The sequence below is a fragment of the Patella vulgata genome, chromosome 4 (genome assembly GCF_932274485.2).
Source record: "Patella vulgata chromosome 4, xgPatVulg1.2, whole genome shotgun sequence".
Classification (NCBI taxonomy): Eukaryota; Metazoa; Mollusca; class Gastropoda; family Patellidae; genus Patella; species Patella vulgata.
Window position 1 is genome coordinate 54,091,631 of NC_065882.2, and position 24,858 is coordinate 54,116,488.

Sequence of the window (24,858 nt, forward strand, 5' to 3'; positions counted from 1 at the left end):
AAATATAAAGCTTGATACCAGTTATTGATTAAATGACATGTCAAGTTGTTAAATTAAATCTATTTCTTACCCTATATTGATTCCTCATCTTTTCTTTTTACATAAAAAACATTTCTATAGGGATGTGTTTATACAGTATCAATTATCAACCATATTTACTCGACAACTGTATATAAAATTCTTTTATATATTCATTGTGGTTCAATATATAATTTTACTGTGTGGACATTGTTCTTAATTGATGGGCATCAAACTTCGATGATAACGAATCATTTATTGATTTCCTAATATAATAAAAAAAAATCACAAAGCTTTCTTTAAGACATGTGCGTGAAAATATGGCTTCCAAGAAAGTGAGAGTCATGATAGTAATGAATGCCATACCCATAAATGAAATTGCGTCTCACCCGTTCTTCAAATTCCTCATAGTAATTCTTTGATCCTCAGCAGTCAATTCTTTGCGTATAATAGCCTCTGTGTGCACTGTTGGCAACTCTTTCTATTCTTAATAACCTGATTTTTTTCTTGCGTTGTATCCAACATGTGTTTTGTTAAATGCCGCAAGGATCAAAAATTCATATTTGATTTAAGAAAATACCACGCCAATATATGTTATGTAATGAATTTCTGTAGAACAATGTTATGTTGTAATAAATATTTGCTAGATGTGATGCTGCTTGAGACCTAAAAACAAAAACTAATAAGTTGATATTAGATCCTCCTTTATTTACAAACATACAGATTTTCAAAGATGAGTACATGCTTGCAGACATCAAGTTTAAGAATAATTTGAATTGGAAACTGATCAATTTCCTTTTCCATGTCCTTGTTCAAACTTGACTAAAAAATTAGGAGTGTAAAACATTACTGGTTCATAAAAGCTTGGTTTAACTGTGCCCCTGTTGCAGCCCCAATCCCTAGAAAGAAAGAACAATATAATTCTATTATCCTATATCAAATTGACAATCTATTTTCTCTCAGAAAAAAAAACAAAACACGAATGAACCTAGGTCTATTGGTGGAGTAATCATCAGACTCTGAAGGTTACGCTCAAGCTTTAATGGCCAAACATTTTATCAATCAAGCTCAACCAGAATTAGTTATAATTTCACTGTGAATTGGTTTTTTTTTATTAATCTAATAATTAGATTGAAAGCATACTACCGGTACTATATATCAATACCATCTATTGTTGAAGAATTAAAACTATTTACTACATATATATATATATCAAAGGTCAACAGATCCAATTTTAATGGATTTCTAATAGTCATTAATTTACAGGTCATTGGGTAGATGACAATCCTTTTATTATACTGGTTAAACAAAAGACTATATTTGTAATATGAATGATTTAAATTCCAGATCATTGAATAATAACTAGGTACACTTACAGAACCAATTGAAACCCATTGTTTTACTAATTGGTGCAAAGCAATTTCTGTTGGATGTAACATTAAATATGGGGGCTTGAAACATGGTAAATCTTTTTCAAAGAATAAAATTTAGCTGATGTGACCTTTGATCCCACCCTTCTATGTAAAAAGTTTAGAAATACACCTTTTTGACACAAAGCATGTAATGATTACATCACCATACATCACCCTCTTGTTCGATTAATCCTTAAACCATATTAATCTTGTGAGTTGGGTCCACAGAAAACATTTATAGTTCTTTGGATACATGTCATTCATTGCCCCTGAAAACACACACCCTTTTGAAATGTAATAGAGTTGAAGGCTTTTAAAATTTAATTCCCAGGCTTCTACTAAATAACAGAATAAAACTTATCTAGAAATTATTGATAAAGTAACTTGACATACGAGTTGAAGATCTGGAAATAGTCAAGTCAAGCACATCAAGGCTAAATCTAGAATTTAAAGGACACCTTATCTCATTGTTTAGATAAGTGTAAATACAAGAAACTCTCATACTGGTTTAAAGAAGATCTTCACAAAACATCAAATATTGATTACAATTTTCCACCATGGATTCTTAAGAAGTTATACACAATAGGAGAAAAAAAATTCACAAATCTTTTTGTATACCAGTAATCGAAGCATAAGATATTACTTTTTTGAGTAGGTTACTTACACTGTTTGACTTTCAGAGAATGTAGCTTGTGGACATTTGTTCTCTAAGTATCAGAAATGAATACAGATTCTTGGAAAGGATCCTCAACATTTTATTTCAGGAGCAAATAAATAACAGCAACAATTAAAAAAGTTATAGTTTCCTAAAAATCAGACCTTCAACTAGCATATAGGTTTCCTAAGCTGATCTCTCCAACTAATGATTCATCTTACATACAATGGCCTTTATATAAATTAGTTACTATAAAAGTGTTGACATTAACATATAATTATTGAAGAATGAAGTATTAAGGCATTTAAAACATAAGTTAAAGAAACATAACAGATCAACCGGTTTACTTGCCAGTCTGTCATAATTTAAATTGACTGACAGATTAATTGTTGTCTGCCTCTAATGACTAACCAAGCATTAATGAATATTAAAATATAGATTTTAAATTAAAAACAGAATTAAAAAATATCTCTTTTGTTAATATCTCTGACTAAGGGTATTTAGTCTCTTTTTGTGCACAACACAGCCAATACCACTACTTCTCATTTGAGGAATTTACATAAGTAACAAACTTTTGCAGTACTTTTGTATAGAAATAGTTCAATGAACTTGAATTTAAGAACTACTGGATAAACGTGGATTTTACTCATTTCTGGAAATAGTAAATAACAGTCTGTTCTTGTTTATCTTTGAAGACCATACTTCTTGAATTGTAAAATGGCCCAGATTCATGCTGCTGGAATTCGAACAGGGTCCAGATTCATAGTCAGTGCAATATATACTCTCAATTATTTTATTAATTTGTAATTTTCGATCAGTTAATATATTTTTGATAGATGATATTACTGAACTGTTAATGCTGTACCGACCACCACTGCATTAAGAGGAAGGAAAATCTAATTTGAATGAAATATTGTAAAGTATCATACAAATAAATAGTTAATAACCATTACATGTTTTTATTACATTGACTTCACAAATTATATTATGCACCTGCAATGCCCTGAAAAACGTGTGAAATGTTCGGTTAGAATTGTATTCAAATTTTTTTAAGGGAAAACCAATACTTTGCCAAGGCAGGAAATTGAATACTTTTTGAGACCCCCTCCCTATTTGTAATTCCCTAGTCAAATATAGACATTATTTTTTGGTGAAACAATTTTGAGAAGAAAAGACAAAATCAATTGTCAAGTTCAGTGTGTTAATGGCAACTTGCAGCAGTGCAAATAACAGTTAGTCTTGACCATTTGTCCTCACACAAAGGAAAGTACGAGTCCAATAATATAGATATTGATAGATATATAATTAAGTAAGTAAATAAAATTATATGAGTTACAAAGTAACAAAAGCTGAAAGAACAAATACTATTGGTATAATAACCTTTTATTGCCAACAAATTACATTGTTTTATTAATCTGAATAAATCGTTTGTTTTATTTCCAGTTTTATCAAGGGAAGAATATTGATAAAGTGCTTTGAATAGTGTGGTGGACGGGAATAATTCTCCCAATGTGAAATAAGTTCAGTTCAATCTCTTTACAAACAATATGGGATTGGGAACAATCGGTTTCCAGGTATTCTCATCTCAAATGGATTTTGGTTATCGCCGAATGTACCAACTACATTATTATAAAGAAAGAGTTTTTACGTGATGTGAACAAAGTTATGACTACCACAATGACTGTTAACCTAATGAACACGATTCATGGATTATATATGACAATTTTGATCCTTGTGTCAATGGGATGGCCTCATTTAACTACAGGTAAGGTTATCATACATTTTATCCTTTATTTAAAATAATTATTTGTTTAGTTTGAATTTCATAGGTTTTTTTTATCTGCAAGAACATATTGTATCAATATTTGATAATTTTGTCTTGCGTCTTTGATAAATTTATTTGCTGATTAAATTCTTCTTTCGTCCCAGCGACGCCAGAAAATATGTTTTGCGGGTTCAATTTGAACTATGATAATGAAGACATGGTGTGTGTGGATGTTTGGCAATGTATGTCGGCCAGTGATATAGAATTAATTGAAACGATATCTGAGAATGTTGAATAATCGTTGCCAGTACCGATTAGATTCTGCACTGAACAACATCCTGCCAGCTTCGTAAAATTGATATGATTGAATAAAAATATATCATTTTCAACTCCTTACAATAATTTACACAAACCCCTTGTCTTGTATTGATTAATTTATCCATTCGCACTCAGGTATCGTGATAAGCTATGAAACAGACTAAACTTCATTATCTAAATAATTATCAACTCAACATAAGAAAACTTTCTCTATAAGACCCTATACATTATCCAATATCTTTTAATTTCTATCAATTAAATGGAGTTTCATTTCCTATAAGACCTCACATTTTAAGGTAAATTTTTTGCTGAATCTTCCAAAAAAAAATTACTTTATTGGTTTAGTGAAATTGTTGAAGGCATATCTCATTTACCAATCCAATAACATTTATAATGGATAATGTGCTCGGATGCCAAAAAAATCTGACTAATGGAATTTAAACTTCACAATGGATTTTCTTCCCCACCCTCATCTTTTGGCATTTCAATCTTGGGTTTAATTAGCAACTACAACCAAACACGCTAAAGGTTTCCAAGTTCAATGAAAGTAAAACTAGTACATTTATGTATCAAAATTACCCAGTAACATAGAACCGCACACATTATTTATTTAATGCTTTAGAGTATAGATGTTAACCACTGAAAGGAAATGTGAAGTAGTAGCATTTATAATTCATTCCTTGGGCATGTACATTACTTAAATAACATATTCAGTAGGGGATTGATTTTAGACACCAAGCAGGCAGCAATGTAACAATTTTTTCCATTATTACAAATTTAGAAAGTCAGCGTAGATAACTTGGCAACTTCTGTTCAGAAAATTCTTCCTTCCACAAACATTTGAGATAAAGAATTTCTGGGAGTTCTAAAAAGTCTGCTTGTGTGTATTGAAAATACAATGGGTGGCTCGGGTGGCTGCATTGTTTCAAATGCAGGTGTTTATTGTTGAAAATGTGACTTTGCGTACATTTTGAAGCGTAGGTGTTGTAAACATATTCTCCCATTTATAAACATATCTGCATATAAACATCTTTTGTGAAAAATACAATGGACACATTAACAGATGTAGAAGCAAAATTGTCAGCTTTCTTTTAAAATACCACAGACAAAATGATAAAATTATGCAAATGTCAATGATTTTAAAATCAAGTTATGTGTAATAGGTAGCAATTACTTCCCCTTATTTCATGACAGATGAATGTATATCATCTGTTTATGGCAATTCTCTCATTTATTTTAGGGAATAGCTCTTAATATTTAGAACACAGACAAAGTCCAGAAAACAAAAAATGGAGGATGATAAATCCAAGTTATTTGTGTGTCTGCTTGTGAGCTCCAATCGCCATTATAATCACTGTTTGTGTATGTAGACAGACAGGTACCTACTTCTACAATAATTATAATTCTTCTCCTACACAGCAATCCATCTCTACAATACGACAAAAACATTAGAGAAATACTATCTGACAAGCCATCATAAATATCATGAAATATGGTTGAAGATAGGAAAACTTGTCCTTTAGGAATGATCTGAATGAGATAAACCTATGGTACAGATCTCTTTACCTGCTTAATGAAATCTCAGCTAAACATACAAGCAGTAGTTTTTTGTAAGAATGGCATCCATAATCTGTAATCAGCATATGTACACAGTAATTAAATCTAGATTTAGGCGTAGGAGTTGCTCTACTCTGCCAATCAACTAAAATAATGCGCAAGGAGCCATAAGGGCAAAAGGCAATATGCTCATCAAATTGTCACTTAACGCAATAATTGTCTCCAGTCATAACATTGTCATAGTCCATAGCCAGGTTTGAGAAAAAGTTATGTCTCAAGTTAATGGCAGACTATTTGGGAGGTTTACATTATTTTACTAAATGGGAATTTTACACCACATTCCAATGTATTACATAAAGTCATAAGTTTAGACTTGGTATTTTATCATTTAGGGTTCTTGGATCCCTATTGAAAGTATTAGAAAATAACTGAAGGGAAGTACATAGATGGAATGGTTTACCCTAATTTTTCTGTCCTTCTTTCAAGGGCTACTGGAGCCACCATGGCTCACTAACCAGGAGATACTCAGTTCGATCTCGTTGGCTGGGGAACTTCCTGGGGATTTTCCTGCATGGTTTCCCCTTGTCCGTGATGCAGGACAGATCGCCTGGCAAAGAACAGCATCTAATCATATGGATCATATGGATTGGACAAAAACTTGAGGTCTTGAGTACATGTTGGCTTGCATGTAAAAGATCCCTTGACAGTTGAAATTTGATGAAGACTATTTAAGAGTAGGAAGAAACACTGTTGTCGGGTCAAAATTCCCCGCTTAGCCCGGATGGTCAGAACATTAAAGTCCATTTCATTCAATTATTGAGAGTTTTCATTTTCTAATGCAATAACTTTTGATTTTAAACAATGTTGCAGGCGGCATATATAGTCTACTAACTACTTTATGTATGGCCAGACAAATTTTGTTGTAATACATGAAAATGTGATTAACCAAAATAATCCTCCATAGTGCTAGTTTCTCACATGTTCTCAGATCTACTTCTTGAACTCTTCAAACTTGTCAGTAACATCTTCTTCTTCTCCTTTAATTCTAAACAATTACATGGTTGTGTTTCACACATGTTCTAATAAGAAAGTAAATCTCTGGTTGATATGGAATGGAGAACATCAAATATACACGAATATATCCTTCGCCTGATCTTCTCTAGGTAATGGCTACAAATAAATACCCTACACAAAGAGGGCAAACACAAGGAAATCAAAATTTCATTCAAATAAAGACATCAGTGACTATGTTTTTTGGAATACCCAATTTTCAGAAAAAAATGGATGTTTTGTTTTTGGTGTAGCCATCTTGAAAATGCACATACCAAGGTTGTTTTACTGCTTTGAACATTTTTGCCAAGTTACGTCTTGTGAGTGATAAAAATTTCTTACGGTTCTTGCCAAATTTATAATAATAAAGATAAACTTATAAAATTTGCTCAGTAAATAATTATAAAACAAACAAGCAGTTTGATCTGGAAATTAAATAAAACTTTTTGAAGCACAACAATTGATAAAGCATAAACATAAGCTATGAAGATGGTTCACAGCAGACAGACAGAAGGCTAGTCTATAGCCAAATACAATGACCTAATAGACAGTATTTGTTCACTGTGGTCCTATATTGAAAGAGAGACTTGCTGATGAGTTAACATTGATTGATCAAATTTTATAGCTTGTATTGAGAAAAAATATTTTAACTGGGAAATGTAGTATTTTGACTGGGATATGTAGCATTTACCAGCTCTTTGTATATTTGAAACTTCCTTGGCATTACTCCTCAACATAAAATGAATTATGAAAATGATCAATCCTTCCAATTTTTCATTCATTGCTTAATGATTATCGTATGATGATACAAATACTTTCAAAAATCAGTTGTGGATGTGTATAACAAAGGCTTGCTAATTCCAGACCTATGTTTTCAGACAATGTATAAGACTAAGATTATTATGTGTAGAATGTAATTATGTTTCTGTAAAAAATGTTGTACAGGGAAGTTTGGTTTTTTTAAACATCGTTATGTGTCGATCAGTGCAGAGTATAAGATTACATTCAGTTGACATGCGATGCTAATAATCTTTGCTTTGTACATATTTTCTTAAATACTTATATACAATATATTTGGTATGATGTAGGTTAAATTATGATTCAGATGTCAAGAGATTCCGGGTAGAAATTATGATGGTGAATGTTATGGCTTTAGAGACTAGTGTTAGGAAGAGCTATTTCAAAAACTGAGAAAAATGGGTTTAGCATTCACTCATCACTGTGATGTTAAAATTTCATAAATAAACTCAAGCATTTGGTTCCTGAACAGTGCGGTGTAGGGGGAAGCATGACTAAGGGATCAAGCACAGGATGCATACAGATACACTGATAAAAGATCCTATGCATAGCTCTGAACTGCCACTTCCACCCCAACTCAAACATCAGCCCCGATTTCTTAGTCAACCTTCAAAGTGTGCCTAGAATACAAATCACATAACAAAAGTTTTACATTTTTAAATTCTGTATTACGGTTTTAAACAACTTTCTTTCAAAGTACCAGTACAAGGTGTATATTGGAAAGTTAAAACAGTTCATAATGGATTCCCAAATTCAAGTGTAATAACATCGTTGGGCTTAGTAAAGATTGATTGTCGGAGTCACTTTAATACAAGACTGTAGGTTAAGAGAAACAACAATTAATCCATGTAATGTAGATAGTCAGTAATGGATGTCTGCAGTATTTACAAGTGATTAACATCTATACAGAGGTAATAAAAATCTCAACTCAGAACAAAGATTCCTGTAGATTCTCTTTTACTACTGTCATAAAACAAACTATACACTGCTGCTTCCCCTATATTTCATCAGCTCTAACTAAAATGACTACCTTAAACTAACTATAGCAGAGTATCCCTAAAAAGAGAGAACTAGCTTCATGATTAAATGATTAGGGTGGACAGGAACATGGCATTCAACTTGGCACCATCACATCATTCATATCATGAAAATACCTCTTACTAGTTGGAAAGAGGAATATATTTGTTGAAGATCAATCTATGACCTCTAATCTAGAAAATCACAAGGATAATTCAGACACAAGTGATATTCTCAAAAATGTAATTAAATCAAGTGATATAGATTTCCAAAATACAATTTCTTTTTTTTTACTCATGAATGTGCCTAAGATAACATAAAATTAATTCAAAAGATATAATTCATTGTATTTATCAATTATTCATCACCAAGGACAACGAGATTATCATAGACTGGAATATTGTGAATTCTGAGAATGGCAATAAAATGTAGATTAAAGTGATACAAATATTCACTGACTACCGCAAGTCTTTCATCTTTCAAACTGAGATTTATTGTCAAACAACCCCAAATCCTGCAATTCTTTTCCTTTGCATGCTATACTTAAAAACTAATCTTGATATTTGTATTACATCATTCAATGTTCAATTACCTCTCGAAGCATGCCAGTTGTGTTATTTTAAGATGATAAACATTTACTTTAATTGGTTTAAACCTGTACCATTTGGAGGATGCAATAGGGGGATGGATTTGCTTTCAAAAGATGAGAGATTCAAATGGTACTGATATCTTCAATACTCCCAGATTATTGTAAATATAATACTTTGTATCTTAAATATTGATTGAAAGTAACAGTTTAAAGCTCATTACATCTCTGATCACTTGTTAATGTGTGAGACATCTCTTCTGAATACGAAGACACAACTTAATGAGGATAAAAGCAATCCGTTTCACAAACAGACTCAATAGCAAGCAGGAAGGTTTGACCATATGCGATACTCAAAAAAATGTCAAATCCATTATCATAGCATCAAATTATCTCAAGTTAGATCTTTCCAACCTAACCTATACTCCTGTCACTGAAATGCAGCCATCACAGATATATTCTAGTTATCAAGCAGGTTAATTCGAGAGGAAGATTTTTGTAAACCTTTATCCTAGGCATGTACAACCATCTGAATCCCTGATAGTCCTGAAAAAACCTAGGAATTACTTTTGAGCTATTTCTCACATTTTGGTGTTTAATTTGTGTACTTCATCTCATTTCTATCAACTGGTACCCTGTGATATCTAGGTCTGATTTAGGGAAGTTAGGTCTAACATATAATAAACATTGGACATATCCTGTTTTTCTAAGAAGATTTAACTTTGCATTCTGAAAATAAAAACTTCAGATAAGATGTCATATATAAATTTCTGTATATAAAGCCTAGCTCACAACCTGCCGTACAGGCCGTCTACAGGGGAAATTTTAGTAAACCTGTGCACGAGACTTATGCGTCTGTTACGTGACACGTAGAAGATCGCAGACTGGATGTAGAGACTTTTGGTCCTGCACATACAAAACTTTCACCCAGTTTCTTGCGGCTGGTCTGCAAGCTACCAATCCCTACAACCCCATTTTGAACCCCTGCATGTCAAATGGACAGTGGGTTGTGAGCTAGGCTTCAGATATCATTATTGTCAGCTTATTATTAACATTTTATATCACTTATTTATAAATAACATAGTAAATAAAATAGAAGTACAAAGTGTAATTTGTAATATCCTTCATTTAAAACTTCAGTGGCATATGTGAATGTCTTTTGGTAGTGACAGAGCATGCACTTATCTTGGGAATAACTAAGTGGCATGTTCTGACATAATTAGCAGCAAATAGAAGTTAATTGAGAAAAGGTTGTGCAATGTATTCTCCGCGTTTGTTTTTAAGAATCCTTTTTCGCACCATTACTAGGTGGTGTATTGATTTTTAAAGGGAAAACTGGAAATGTTCAATCAATCATTAGAATTGTTTTTAAAATGATATGGAAAACATTTCAGATGCAACCTAGATATAGATATGCTTATATAAAAAATATAACCAGCTCAAATGTATATCAATGTTTTTTTGATTTCATCTGTGATTCAGCGTGTCAATGTCAATTTTAAGCTAAGAAGCAATTGAAAATATGTCAATAGCATTTTACCAACAAAAAAACACAGAAATATTTTAATGAATATAAATGGGTTTTAACTTCCTACTTTTCTTCGCATACCAGAATAATGAAGACAGGCATACATCACTTTCATACATCACGAAGTATGCTATGGGGGAAATTTTGCATTCCAATTGTCAAGGGTTCTGTTACGTGATCAACATGTTCACAGGACCTCATTTTTTTTGTCCCATCCAAATGAATAGATGCTGTTCTTCACCATGAGGCCCTCCTGCAACACTGACATGAGGAAACCAGGCTTTCTCCACCAACATCAGGGATTGAATCCGGAACTTTTCTTGAATTCTTTAATTTGAACTGATCAATATTATTTTTATTCAAATATGACAATATTTGCATACAGCAATTGTTCTCCACCTGAACTTTTTCTGAAATTAGTGTCAGCATAAAAGTTTAAATGCTGATCATCATTGAGCAATATTTGATTGTAATATATGTTCTTTTAATCCCGATAACAACATGTGTGTGTGTGTGTATATATATATATATATATAACTCAAACATTATAATTCATATTAAATTCATATTAAATTAATATCAAATTGTAAACACTCGTAAAATATAAATCAATACCCCGGAACTCAGTAAATACTACAAATGCATTATTAACTTATAATTTTTACTTCTGTTCCAAGTAAAATGAATAGAAGCAGAGGTATAATAATGTGTGGCCTGTTTAACAAATCAATGACTGTTGATATGGAGAAGACATTTAACACAAAAAAAATCTTAACAGCTGTGGATAGTATTGATATAGTCCATGAATTCCAAATACTGCCTGCCTATATTATCATTCTCAATATTAATATTTACACTAACTTAAATTGCAGCTCAGTTGTAAGAATAATAACAAGAAAAAGTCTGGCGACAGTTGGTTTCTATGTTCTTTCAAGTGTTGTACCAAATCTGTCACTGAATTTATTGACTTTTTGGAAGATTGTAATAAATTTGTAGTTCATATGTAAATGAAATGTGGATGGGCATATGCCAGAAAGTGTGCTGAGGGGAATTTTGTCCAAGTGGCAGTTTTTCTGCCTATTCTTCATCAAATTTCAAAAGTCAGTGGTTCTTTTACGTGCATGCCAATGTTTACCCGAAACCTCAGTTTTTCATCCCATCACATTGACTAGAAGCTGTTCCTTGCCAGGCTTTATAACACTGACAATGGGAAACAATCAAGTGTCATCGCTTTTACTTTATTTATGGCTTAAAGCTTATTAACTGATTCTATTAATTTTATTTTACAATAAAACTTTAAGCAATGATATTTATATATTAATCGAACTTCTTCGATTTGATTCATTACAATATATATTTATCCCTAATTTTATCTTTAATCTGATTTTCGAAATGATAGTCCTTTTATCTGTATGTAAATTAGTTTCTTTAAAAGGAAATAGGATCAATTGAGAGGATCAGATGAGATAGGAGAGACCGTTATTAACCTGTTGATATGATTTGCAGATAATTTATGTTTAACTGTATATAAAGTAATATTGAAACAGATTTGGAATTGGGACTTTTAATGTGCAGTGACCACCTTCACCAGAATACTGTCCATCAGTAATGAGCTACACCCACCCTCACTCATAGCTCATTTATATGTATCACCTGTATTCGGTGCTTATTCAAACGAAGAATAGCCCCGAACACGTTGGTGATACTATTAGGAATGTGCTTGAGCTTGCAATCTTGTTTTTTGACCTTAGTTCAGTCTCCACTGTATTTAGTTGTTGCTTTTGTAAAGATTTCACAGTAACCCTTTAATCCAATTATAGTATGGCTAGTTTACTTGTTATTCTTGAGAATAGGTATGTTATGCAATTTTATTTTGTCTGCAAACATAAAATATCGCAGACATTTGAACTTTGATCTACATGCAATGTTGAGCTTTGCAGTCTTGTTTTACGATCTTCGTTACTCAATTCCCACCATAATTAGGTGTTTTAGGATTATTTGAAAGACTATAATGACATTCTGTTCACGATCCTGTCAGTTGTAAAAAAGTTCCAATCTTGTCTGGATGTCTGTGTTTGATGGGGAATTAAACGAGAGACAATGATGGCAACAGTCGTCTCACTCAAGACTATTCCATTCTTTTTAAAGTGATGATTTGCCTTCCGTCTGCTCACCCTTACCCAATGATAAGTTGAAGAGATGGCGGAGATCAAATTATGTTGGAGGAGATGATTTTCAGGGAAATCACAGATTGGGTTCCATCTTGAATCATTAAGAGTTGAAATAAGAGAACGATGTTGTCACGTTTTACTGCCACAATATAGTAATTCTCCTCCATATTCTTTCATTATCTTGTCGACCACTTGACTCCCATATCAGGCAAAACTAACATTTTCAAACGAAACTTTTGTTGAGAATAGACAATTACAGGAATAACTCTTTCTTAATCTGTCATGACTTACCAAGTGATTTAGTGACTTACGTCTAAAAGTAGAGTTTGCCTGCCAACACCACATCATAGATACAAATGTTGTGTAAATCTCGATTTAACATTTACCAAAAGACAAACTGACAAGTTGGTGAATTTTGTTTGTTAACTGTGAGATAAACTGACATTTTCATATGGATTTTATGTGTTTGAATGTACTCGAGCATAAAGGTGTAAATTAAATATGTTTTTAAAAAGTCTTTTTAGGAGAAATCTGATGATTAAACCTCTAATTGCTTTGTCTATTACATGTTTATCTCAATGAATCATAAATAGCTGTACAGCATGGTTTTAATTAAAGGTCGACGCTACCCGATTACAATCAGTATAGATGACAAGAGTCGCAAGAATGTTATGGTTCCATAATGCTGTACCTAATCATTTTCATCAACATCCTCGCTCCTGTGTACCTAAAAACCTGGTTGCAATAAACAAATTACCCCTGTAACTCATCATATTAATGCTGGTACAACATGCAATCAAGGTACATTGAACCATGCCACTTACGCTATAGTGGTATGTTTGAATGTATGTTTTCCTGGCACAACACACCTGTCAAATTTAATAACTGCTTAAAGCAGACGTCACAACACAGCATACAGGATTAAAAGTAGCAAATATCATTTCTCAGGGTCCCAGCATTACTTGAGAAAAACATTTCATATTAGCTTATTGAAAAATATATTTTTGTACTCCAGTACATATAAAAAAATTTTGTTAAAAATTAATAAAAGGAAAGTTTCAGCTTATATTAAGATCACTACTTTTATTAACTCTTAAAATTGTAAGCTTTATATCTCCAGTAGCAATACATATTGAGTTATAGTCTTATTATTTAAATCACACTTACATTAGTAAAATATAGGCCTACACCTATTGCATATATATAAATATTTATTGATTTATTTTAGGTATGCATAATAATTTCTAACAATAAGTTTCTATTCAGTAAAATTTCCATTATATAGAAATAGCATTACAACTCCAAATAATAAAATTTTCTAAGTCACTGTACATATTGCACTCATAAATTTATTCCAGGGAATGAAAAATGCAATTCATACGGTTTCACGTATCCTAAATAATTTTTACATCACAAGTCTAAACAAATTTAGTGCTTAAGAGATCTTTGCCAGTCATCAACAAAACATGCCACATTTTGACTACTGTTACAGATAGGAGTGTTCAAATTAGACTGTATGATACGCAAAAAGTCTGTCAATAAATATAAAAATACAGAGGTTTCAAAAATTCATAAAGAATCATACACTATAGCTTCTAGTGGATTTCAAGGAGTACTGAGAATATTCATTCAAAATGCTATTCTCTAGTAGTCCAATGCTTGGATTTTCTACAATTAGGTACGTGTATCTTATCTGTGCAATATATGATTTTGATAAAGTGTAAATCTAGTACATTTAATTTTATTTCATAAAGATAAGATGAAATTTTCGGTGGCTTTGGGCTGGATGACTGGATTTTACATCTTAGATCATTTTATTCCATTTGTTACCAACAACTTTTCTTTTTGCCATTGCTTTCACCCATCAGACTACATCAAAAATAGCCTGGCATCACTGACAAATGGATACTGAATTTACTGTAATCTGTCATAACCAAGTCTTTTCTAAAATATAACTGTAACTGCAGGAGAACAAAAGACAAAACCCAGAAGACAAAACCATGGGCAAGACACATTATGTACATAACACACAGCAAGTGACACAATAAATTTTGTGGCTTATAATTTTACCATATAAGAAAAATAATTTAGATAAAAACATCATAATTAACAATTGTGTTGTTTTAGCCTATCCAGATTACTGGTACTTATTGCATAGTTTGGAGAGGTGTTAAGTTTGGCAATACCACTAATTTGCCATTCTTAATTTATTTAATGCACATGGACAATTGGACATCAATGCATTAATTCCTTGTTATACATAGCAGATTATCTCTCAGACCTAGAACATAAAAGAAATAGCTGAAACCTAAAATTGGCTTTGAATTACCCAATAAAACTGTCAGGTACTTTTTGAAATATTTGAAATAAATGTTGCCAGTTCCTGTTAATAGTATTTCTAATATTATACCTTGTGTGCATAAAATATAGTAATTGCTGCAAAGCCTTCTTTTTTAAAAAGAATCTCATATAAATTACACACAATTGTCACATATTTCATTCTCGCTGTCACTTTCTTTCACTGAGCTAAAAATTAGTTATTCTTTTGATTGAAATATAGTTAATTGATCAAATTGTTATGTTGGCTACCTCTCTGATTACCATTACTATACCTGCATATAATGGCTTAGCAGTAGTAAAAGAGCTGCATTCAGTGAATATCTTTTTTTTGTTACATTAAGTTACTGACAGCTATTGAACTCACATTTAAATAATCCAACAATAACTCTATACTGATTGATAACATTGACTAAGACAGTTTTATGGCTTCATAACAATGTTTTGTTCCTGTATTAATGAAATTTTATACCAGCCATAAAATAAAATTTTAATGCATATATTACAATTAGAATTACTGTCAAATAGACAAAGGAATTCATAACTTGTGCTAGGACATTGTTTCACTATTACTTGGTTTCCCAAACAAAAAAAAAAGGTTCATAAATGTTTAACAGAAAAAAGATATATCATCAATAATCTTTTTTAAATAAAAGAAAAAATGCTGATATATCAGATATGTCATATTTCTCTCACCAGTGCTTAAAGACAATAGAAAAATATTGATATTTTGTTAAATAATGACGATTTTTTTTTTTTTTATCACACTTGATCAGTATGCTGTATTAATAATGAAACATAACTTGCAGAAGTGTGATGATTAGCCATTGCCTCACAATATACTTAGGATAATATATATATTTAGTTTTATTAAAATACATCAACAATATCATATAATAACTAAATTTTATTATCAATCTCAATAGATTAAAAGGCGATACAAATTGGATATTTATTTGATCTAAAATGAGAAAAAACATAAACTTCTAGTTTTCGTGATATTACAGTTAATTCAAATTTATCTTACTTAATAACAACATTCATGCAGTTTAAAAAATATTTCCATTACGAAAAAAAAAATTCTTTGATGACACTGTTTACTTCAATGACCAATCCATACCTTACATCCAAATAAAGAGCTTTTAGTAGACATATTTGATAAAATGATGTAAATTATTTGACTATCCTATGTGATATGTCGTACCTGGCTTAATACAAACTTTGATCAAACTTGTCTAGTACTTCATTCATTAGATAGTCTTCTCGAGATTTCTCATACACTCCTGGTCAAATACCCTCATAATAGCTGCCCATCCTGTTTCACATGGGTGGTAGCACTTGAGCCGTGAGTATAAATTAGAGGTAACCTTTGGTCATCAGGTTGCGCTCGGTTGCTGACACTTGCCACATTTAACAGATGGGTAAATATAAACATGAAGTAAGTTAGTATACAGGTAAAAAGATTATCAACCTGTTTCAAGAGAGTAAGTATGATGATGGTTCAAGATCCCAATCACAATCCAAACATTTACTCAACAGTTTCTTACATATATATCTACTAAAAAGGTCAGAGTCGTAATATTTACAAATTTAAGGGTTAGAAAACATTTGATTTGGGAGACCTTTTTTTATATTAATTGTGCATCTAACTTGTCTAAAAAAATAAAGGTTAAAAATATAGTTAAGAATAAAGACCTTAATAAATTTAAAAATAATCCATTTATATAAATTGCACATCTACTATAAAGGTTAGAAGGCCAGAATGAGACAGAAAATATCTGATTGAGAAGAATTTTTTCCAGTAACACAGTGTCTTAAAATAAAACACCAACGCAATGTTTATTCAGTAAGGAAACGCAGAAATGTTTTCTGTGATCAACAACCCCCTGATCAATCTTATGTATGTATACATTAATTTAATACGTAAGTCAGCTGCACTCAACAAAAGTTGCCGGTAGTCTACCTGAAATATTAGCCCTTGGAATTTGAAAAACTGTGCATGATAATTGTTTTGATTGAAGTAAAAAGTATTTTGACTACATCGTGGAATGTCTTTTAATGTTGTTAAGAAACCATCAGATAAGCTATACTTCTTTATATTTCTATTCCAAGCTTATTGAATTCTTTTAAACACAATAAGTATTCAACATATGTGCTGAGTCTATGTCCATTTGATAAATAGCTATTCATTTTAGATGTAAAAAAACCCTCTCAAGATGCTGTTTAGCAACCCGCTACAGATTGGCAATTGGAACAGTATTCAAATTTTATCACATAAAAGTAGCTCTTCTGACAGCCAATAGATGATGCCCAATTGCTGATAAAAATGACATATGACTTTTTGATTGTCTTCAGAAACAAATTGGCTAGATTTATGATGCATCTTTTTGCTTTTAAAGCTATATAAGGATAAAAGTCTGGCATTAAACTGGAACTATTTGCATGTCTATGTGATGCTGTAGTTTATTCCAGTCTGGTGATAAGGGACCATTTCAGCAAGCCATCCAATAAGCCTTATATTAGCAACAAAATCAACTGTTGATTTATACTTAAAGATATATTGGATGAAATTATGGGGTTGGATTTTTATTAAACCAAAAAGGCAATTCTTCTTATTGGAATGTCTCTTCTAAAGCAATAACTGTCTATAAGTTGATGAAAAACTATTTTTTTATGAGGCTTGAGCAGGGTGAGGCAATATCTGTTGGAAATAATTCCAAGGCGGTCATAAAATAAAATAAAATTAATAAAAGATAGTCTCATTAGTCTAATACTTTAATACTGTAATTAGAAAACATACCAAAAATGAAGGGTAGTAGCAACTAGATTCCAACTGCTGAGGGATCTCTTGAATGTACCATATGTGACCTTGTATTTTGTTTCATTTAAATCCCATAGCCACACTTCTCTCTTAGTCCTGCAGGTGTTTTTACTATGACACAGAGAATCCAGCTTCAAAATTCCAAAATATTCTTCTCTGCCCTTTCTGAGGAATTTTTGTTCTTTAAAATGACAGAAAGTTTACAAGGTTATGGAAAGATGTATTATCAGTAAGTTCCACAAATTCTCATCACAGCTAAGGTTACAGTTGCTAAGCTTTGATTTTTTTTTGTTGGAACTAATGTTTCATTCATAAATTAAACATTACCAGAGACACATAAATGTCAAGAACATGTGATTGAGTGCATATGGTGAGTTAAATATGCTTTGAAGTTTTTAATGTCAGGTTTGGGTGTATCAGTAATAATCTGCTACCCTTTAGCCCCCTTTAAATGTTATTTCTACACCCAACTATGTATGTACATATAGATTAGATAGATATTAATGTTATATAATTATTAGCTATAATAACAGAAGTTGTACACTGTGTTATAATTATTTGGTATGAGTTAAAACTTGATCTGTAATATCCTCGGTCTTTCACAAGATGAATCAAACTTTATATATCCAAAACATGTATCGGCTTATTTAATATTGTCATAATGGTGATGTATTGGGTTAGATTTGTTTTCTGTGCACTGAGAAACTCCTATCTACATCCTATCTAGATAGGTTTGTAAAGATTTTTCGTATACCAATTAGTTGTTGAATTCTTTATTCAAAACTGACATTGTTAGTGTAACTAAACATGAAACAAAACTGATTTTTTTATTATGAGAATGATAACAGAAGTCACTTATTTAAATTGATGGAATCACCAAAATAGCAAATCTGTAGCTATAATTTAGTGAGCCTTACATAACCATGGTTAGTACAAAAGATCAAAGAGAAATGCAATTGATAAAAATAATATTATCTCATATCATCTCCTATTAAATAAATAAAATTTCCTTTACATCTACTGGTAAACTAATTCACTGCTATGCACCCTATTTAGACATGAAATTTAAAGTATTATTACAGAACAGAACATGCATGCTATAGATTTATTATTTCCAAGACGTCAAAACAGTCAATGTGCAGTTCAAATTTAAGAAATATACAATTTAAGGGTATCTTTTTCGTATTAAGTTTATTTGTATATTAGTTACAAATGTATAAGTATGGCTAGATTGAATGCATAAATAACAAAATATATTTATTTCATACTTAAAGGAGCCATCCTGGCTAAAAGAGTTCATATTGTATACAACTGAGGAAATAGCCTATTCATCTTGTCTGAAAGTTTTGGCTCAAATTGTTCTCCAAAGCAATTTATAAGGGTTACATAAGTAACTCTATAGATCGCTTGCATTTAGCAATTGAAACCCTTTGCCAAACTTTGCCAAAGGATAATTAAAACACAGCAATAAGCTGCAAAATTGCTAAATAACACAGCAATAGGCTGAAAGTATAGCCTCAATTTATCAAGTTGAGTTAAACACATTTTATCTAGGCAAAAAGGTGATTACATCCCCATGATGCAATTGGAAATAGGTATTACTTTGAAATCATACCATAACAGTCCAGACACTAGCATGGGACAAAAATGAAGGGTTCTAAGAGCCCTTCAAACAATATTAACATTCTACATTCATGTAGAGGTGTGTATAATGATGAATAGAAATTGTCAGTGAGGTTGAAGCATTGTATAAACTTTTTAAAACCAGTCTTTATGCAAATTGACAATCAAGCCCACCTTTTGAACACTTTCTTACATTTCTGAAACAATATTAGGCATCTTAATACTTTTAACAAACATGAGAAATATTGTCATACTTGATTTTGTTCAATAAATATAAATCAAGACCCATGGATCCTGTTTCATTGTTATATGCGAGATATATTCCCTTAATATTATGACCAATGTCTAGGTGTTATATTATTATTTTTTTAATTCTGTTTTTTAATTTCAAATCTATATTTTAATATTCATTAATGCTTGGTTATCCATTAGAGGCAGACAGCAATAAATCTGTCAGTCAATTTATAATATGACAGGCTGGCAATTGAAGTGGTTGATCTATTGTTTTAGAAATACTTTCCCACAAATATATTTATCGAGTGGTTTTTTACAATAAAAGTATGGCAATTTTAGTGTATATATGGAAAGTAGAGACACTCAATCTTACTAGAAAAATACTGGATTCTTTGAAAAACACCTATGGAGCACACACAGGACCAAAATGAGAAGGTGTCACTAATTGGCAGTCTGTTGTTGAAGGGCCGTCTTCCCGAGTGACAACAAAGGTTGCACGCGTAGATTGTCCGACCTCATGGTGATAGGGAGCGCTTGATGTGACTTGATGGTGAGCAAACTGAAACTGAAATGTACAATAGTTTCTGAGATAAAAACCACAGAACAAGGGAACCTATATACTAGCTGGAGGTCCGATTTATTGGAAATAATAAGTTGTTTAATTGTTGCTGTTACTTGCTCTTGAAATAAAGTGTTGAAGATCCATTCCAAGAATCTGTATTCATTTCCAATACTTAGAGAACACATTTTGACAAGCTACATTTACTGAAAGTCGAACAGTGTTAATATGACAATCCACCATTTATCTATTGACACATCATTAACATGTAGGTGGGTTTTTTTACCAGCAGAAAATAAGTCTCCTCTAAGCTAATAAAATTAATATAACCCACTGATTGACATCAGATAAAACTATTCTATCAATATCATATTTCCAATAAAACATAATTGCCCACCATATAATATTAGATCTTAATCTGTGCACTGTAGTTTCTCCTTACAAAATCAACAATTAATCATGTCCCTTATGTCATCATAGTAATTGCATATCCACTTTTATCAATAACAATATTTCATAACAACTCAACAACAGGTGCCATGTTTCGCCAACTTCAACCAAATCCATATCTGCAGTTGCATTGCTATGAGCAAATTTTTATTTTGCCAAACATTTGTCATAAAATTCTAGGAATTTGTAGTGAGATACACTAGCTGCAACACTCTCTTTATGCATAATACATTTAATGATTTTAAAAATCCTCAATAAGTTTATAATGATGCGTACAGAATACTCAAAATGGCAGAGAGCAGCAAACTGTTATATATATAAATATATATAACCTACAAGTTTTAACCAAGCCCCCCTCCCTTCAAAATAAAGCAGGATTATGACAAAGCTTCCAGTTCCACTATGCATTCATTTAGTCACCCAGGTTCACAATATTTTCAAGGATCTGAACAACATGTTTGCCTTTTTGGGAATGAAAATCTCCAACATTTATTTGAAATACCATAATGGAATAAATTGGGAATGGCAAAGTAGCATTTGAGTTGAAAGTTGTCTGTACAATGTAAAATCTAGGATTTGACTTGTTTTATCACTGAGTTATAGGGTGCAGACAGTTGTAGCAGAAGTTGTGGGAAGATGTTATCAGTAATTAAATGAAAAGCAGTCTTTCTGAAATAGTCTAGGACAATCATTGAATCTAAGTAAAATACTTATTTGATTTGGAAGAGCTCATTGAATGAGAAAGTCAATAACATGTCAGTGCAAGTTGGACAGAAGCCAATCACATAAAGTTGGCTTTTGGGTACATGTTGGAGGATTTTTGAATACGTCATGTCTGCTACACTTAAGACAATTCCTAGTGAGATTTTCTTGCTTTGTATGAATCGAGTAAAAGTAGATTTAATAGAAGTGAGTCAAGCCAAAGAAATTCAGAAAACCACGCTGATCATCAAGTTATTTAATTTCAACTGCTCACAGAGTTAGTTATTGGCATATTTCATAGAAAGGTCAGTGATAATTCAATACCTTTATGTACAAAGCTTGTCCTTTGGTGGACAAAATCAAACAAATAAAATGTTTAAAATGTGCGACTCCACACCGACGTTAAACACAGCTTCTCTCCTCAAGGGTATGTAACGCAATTAAGTTCCTCCTGGTCAGTTTTAACCTCATCATGTCCGCATTTCATTCTCCTACTCTTTATACCCTATCCTCAAGCTTAAACAGCTAACGAAATTAATCCACTAATTATAGGCACCTTAAGAAAACCTTCTGCCCTCTAGACAAAAATCCTACCACAATATCTAATCTTATTGTCATCAAATATAGTCAGACAAATGTTTCACAGCAGTGATGAGCAACAAATATCTTTTTACTTGACAACATCGAATCAATTTTACATCTACAATTTTATTTATATCTCTGGGTTAGAGAACTACCAATCATTAAAGCCACGTTGAAATTTCCTAATTTGGTTCTCTTTGCAATGTTTGACTTATTTATGGCATTAGAGAGGTGAATTTGACTTTATGGGCACTGCTTTGGAAATAAAATTCACTAATTTATTGGTCTAGCTATCAGGAAATTTACCTAGCTATATGGACTGTTACATTTATATGTAAGTGTTGATGCTACTATTAGGCTTTGAATTGATCTTGATGAAAGTATGAGAGACTAGGATATGATGACTGGAATATATAAGATAAATGGCTGATGTCGAGCAGAAGTGTTTCTGCCGAGTATAACTTTGACACATCATACAGCAGTTCGACCATAAGAAATTCACTAATCTTTATTACATTGATTTGATGCTTTGCTTAATCAATAGCATTCTACCGATTTAGCTGGCTGTGAGCACTCTGGAATATTGAATGGTTTGGTAAATCAAATGCTACAAACACGGTGACCGCTGTTTTGGAAAAATTCAAGTAGTTGTCTTCCAACCACAAAAAAGACAAAAGCTTTGGTTATTTGGAATAATATGCTGTGATTTCAATTAATGATCAATAACCTTTCTTTCGACATGGGCGGCAAACACTACAATGCTTGTTTTTTTTTAAAGCATAAAGAAATAATCAAAAGCAGCTGAATTAAATATAAAATATTTGTTTAGTATAAAGACACTATAATAAAAGGTCAATGAGTTTTAAATTGTCTGACATGACAACATTTGATTTGCTTTTTAAGAATTGCTGGTGGAAGTCTCTCGGATTATATAAATATAGTGTTATTTGTTAAGAGTTAAAAAAGCTTTTACCCATGTGAAAACGACCAGTGTCTAAATATTTAAAATCTCTTTTCTTGCCTCAATTACAAGGAAAGTGCATTTACATTGGACAAAAGATAATCTGTGTATAAGGCTAAAGAAGTCAATATTGGATCTATAGATTTTCTTGTTTGACCTATTCTCTTAAAGTGCCCCTCCTGTCATTAATCACCAGCAGATTTAATTGTCATTTAATTCTCTACTATAACCATAATTTCTGCATATTGATTGCATCTGTTTATTACCCATACATGTACCACTTATTGGAGATAAAAATATCCCATAAAAACTATGAATAACAAAATTCAGCGATCGAGTGCAATAACGCACAGAATTAAATACCCATAAATTAACCCATTAAGGGTTGTCAAGGATGCGGTGAACCATCCATGCAAAAGAATTCAATGGTTACTTTTTTATTTCCATTAAAAGTCAGTGGAGAAATCTGTGTGAAGGCTGACAGCATTCCTCAAGACTGCATCCACTGCTTTTAATAAGAAACAAAGTGTATCATTCGCAATACACCGTGCATCCTTTTCGCAGAGTGTTTATGTAATCAATTCTATTCCAGCCATATGATTGCCATTATTACATCTCACTAAAGTTGGGGTTTAGGGAAGAAATAAAAACAGAATGTGGTATCGATCAATTGACGAATCTCAAGCCTTCTTGGTGTCAATTTGAACAACTTGTGTTTTATGGAATGCATACAAACCAAAGTTACAGTTTATCTTCCACTGGCTCACTGAGCAATTAACTTTAATGCCCCAGCTCGGATGTGCAGTTCATCAACTACTCAGTGAGAAAAATCACTTCTAGCATTGTGTGTTGAATTCAGACATGGCGTCATTAATATTATTGCTAACACCCTGTGAACATAGCTATCTATGTGTCAACTACCACCAATGATATAAGTAATTCTTTCATTATGATAGAAGTAATCCTTGCTTTAATTATTATTTGTTTAAAATGAAACTTTCATTTTCTTTACTGTATGTTGAATAAAGGAGAACACACATTCCAGAAATTAAAGGCAGTGGGGTACCAAGTCTCAAAGTACTTAAATTCATAGAGAATCAAAAGAATGCTTTTGCTCTAAAATAATGACATATTGCATTCAGTTTTAGATACAGTAATTCAGAAGATAAAAAATGAAGAATATTGCTGGAGACTAGTGCCAGATTTACCTATAGGCATGCTAGGTTGAAGCCTAGGGCATCAGGATCCTGGGGGCCTCCGGCTAAGGTATATAATATTTATGACACTGCCATTTGCCTTTGTTACATGGACAGTACAGAGATAAATGAAATAAAATGAAATGGGGTTTAACGTCCTACTGTTCTGCTCCTAAACTGGGCTAATGAAGACGGGCATACGCCATACAGTGTGCTATTAGGGAAATTTTGCCCGGGCAGCGGCACTACGGCCTATTCTTATTCCGAATTCCATCTGTCAAGGGATCTTTTACGTGCACGCCAATGTGTACACAGGACCTCAGTTTTATGTCCCATCTGAACAACTAGACAGCTGTCCTTGTCAGGCCCTCTGTCCTGCATCACTGACAAGGGGAAACCAGACTGGAAAATCTGGATGAACTTTCTCTGCCAATTCAGGGATCCAGGCTAGCGAGCCAGCGTCTTACCCACTTAGCCACGTATAGAGATAAACATCCATCATCATCATTATCCTCAGC

General features: G+C 32.1%; 1 protein-coding gene and 1 long non-coding RNA gene across 9 annotated transcripts in view; one reads left to right on the forward strand and one right to left on the reverse strand.

The window, feature by feature from the left end:
- LOC126818731 (uncharacterized) overlaps positions 1–24,858 on the reverse strand; it is a 192,131-nt gene that overhangs the window by 43,821 nt on the left and 123,452 nt on the right. The window lies entirely within an intron of this gene.
- The window catches only part of LOC126818727 (hemicentin-1), a 90,146-nt gene that overhangs the window by 26,609 nt on the left and 38,679 nt on the right, over positions 1–24,858 (forward strand). For all 3 annotated transcript variants that reach the window (XM_050546270.2, XM_050546271.2, XM_050546269.2), the window contains exon 2: positions 3,529–3,850. In XM_050546270.2, the coding sequence (XP_050402227.1) occupies positions 3,751–3,850 (100 nt within the window). In that variant the 5' untranslated portion in view covers positions 3,529–3,750. The remainder of the gene's footprint in view (positions 1–3,528; positions 3,851–24,858) is intronic.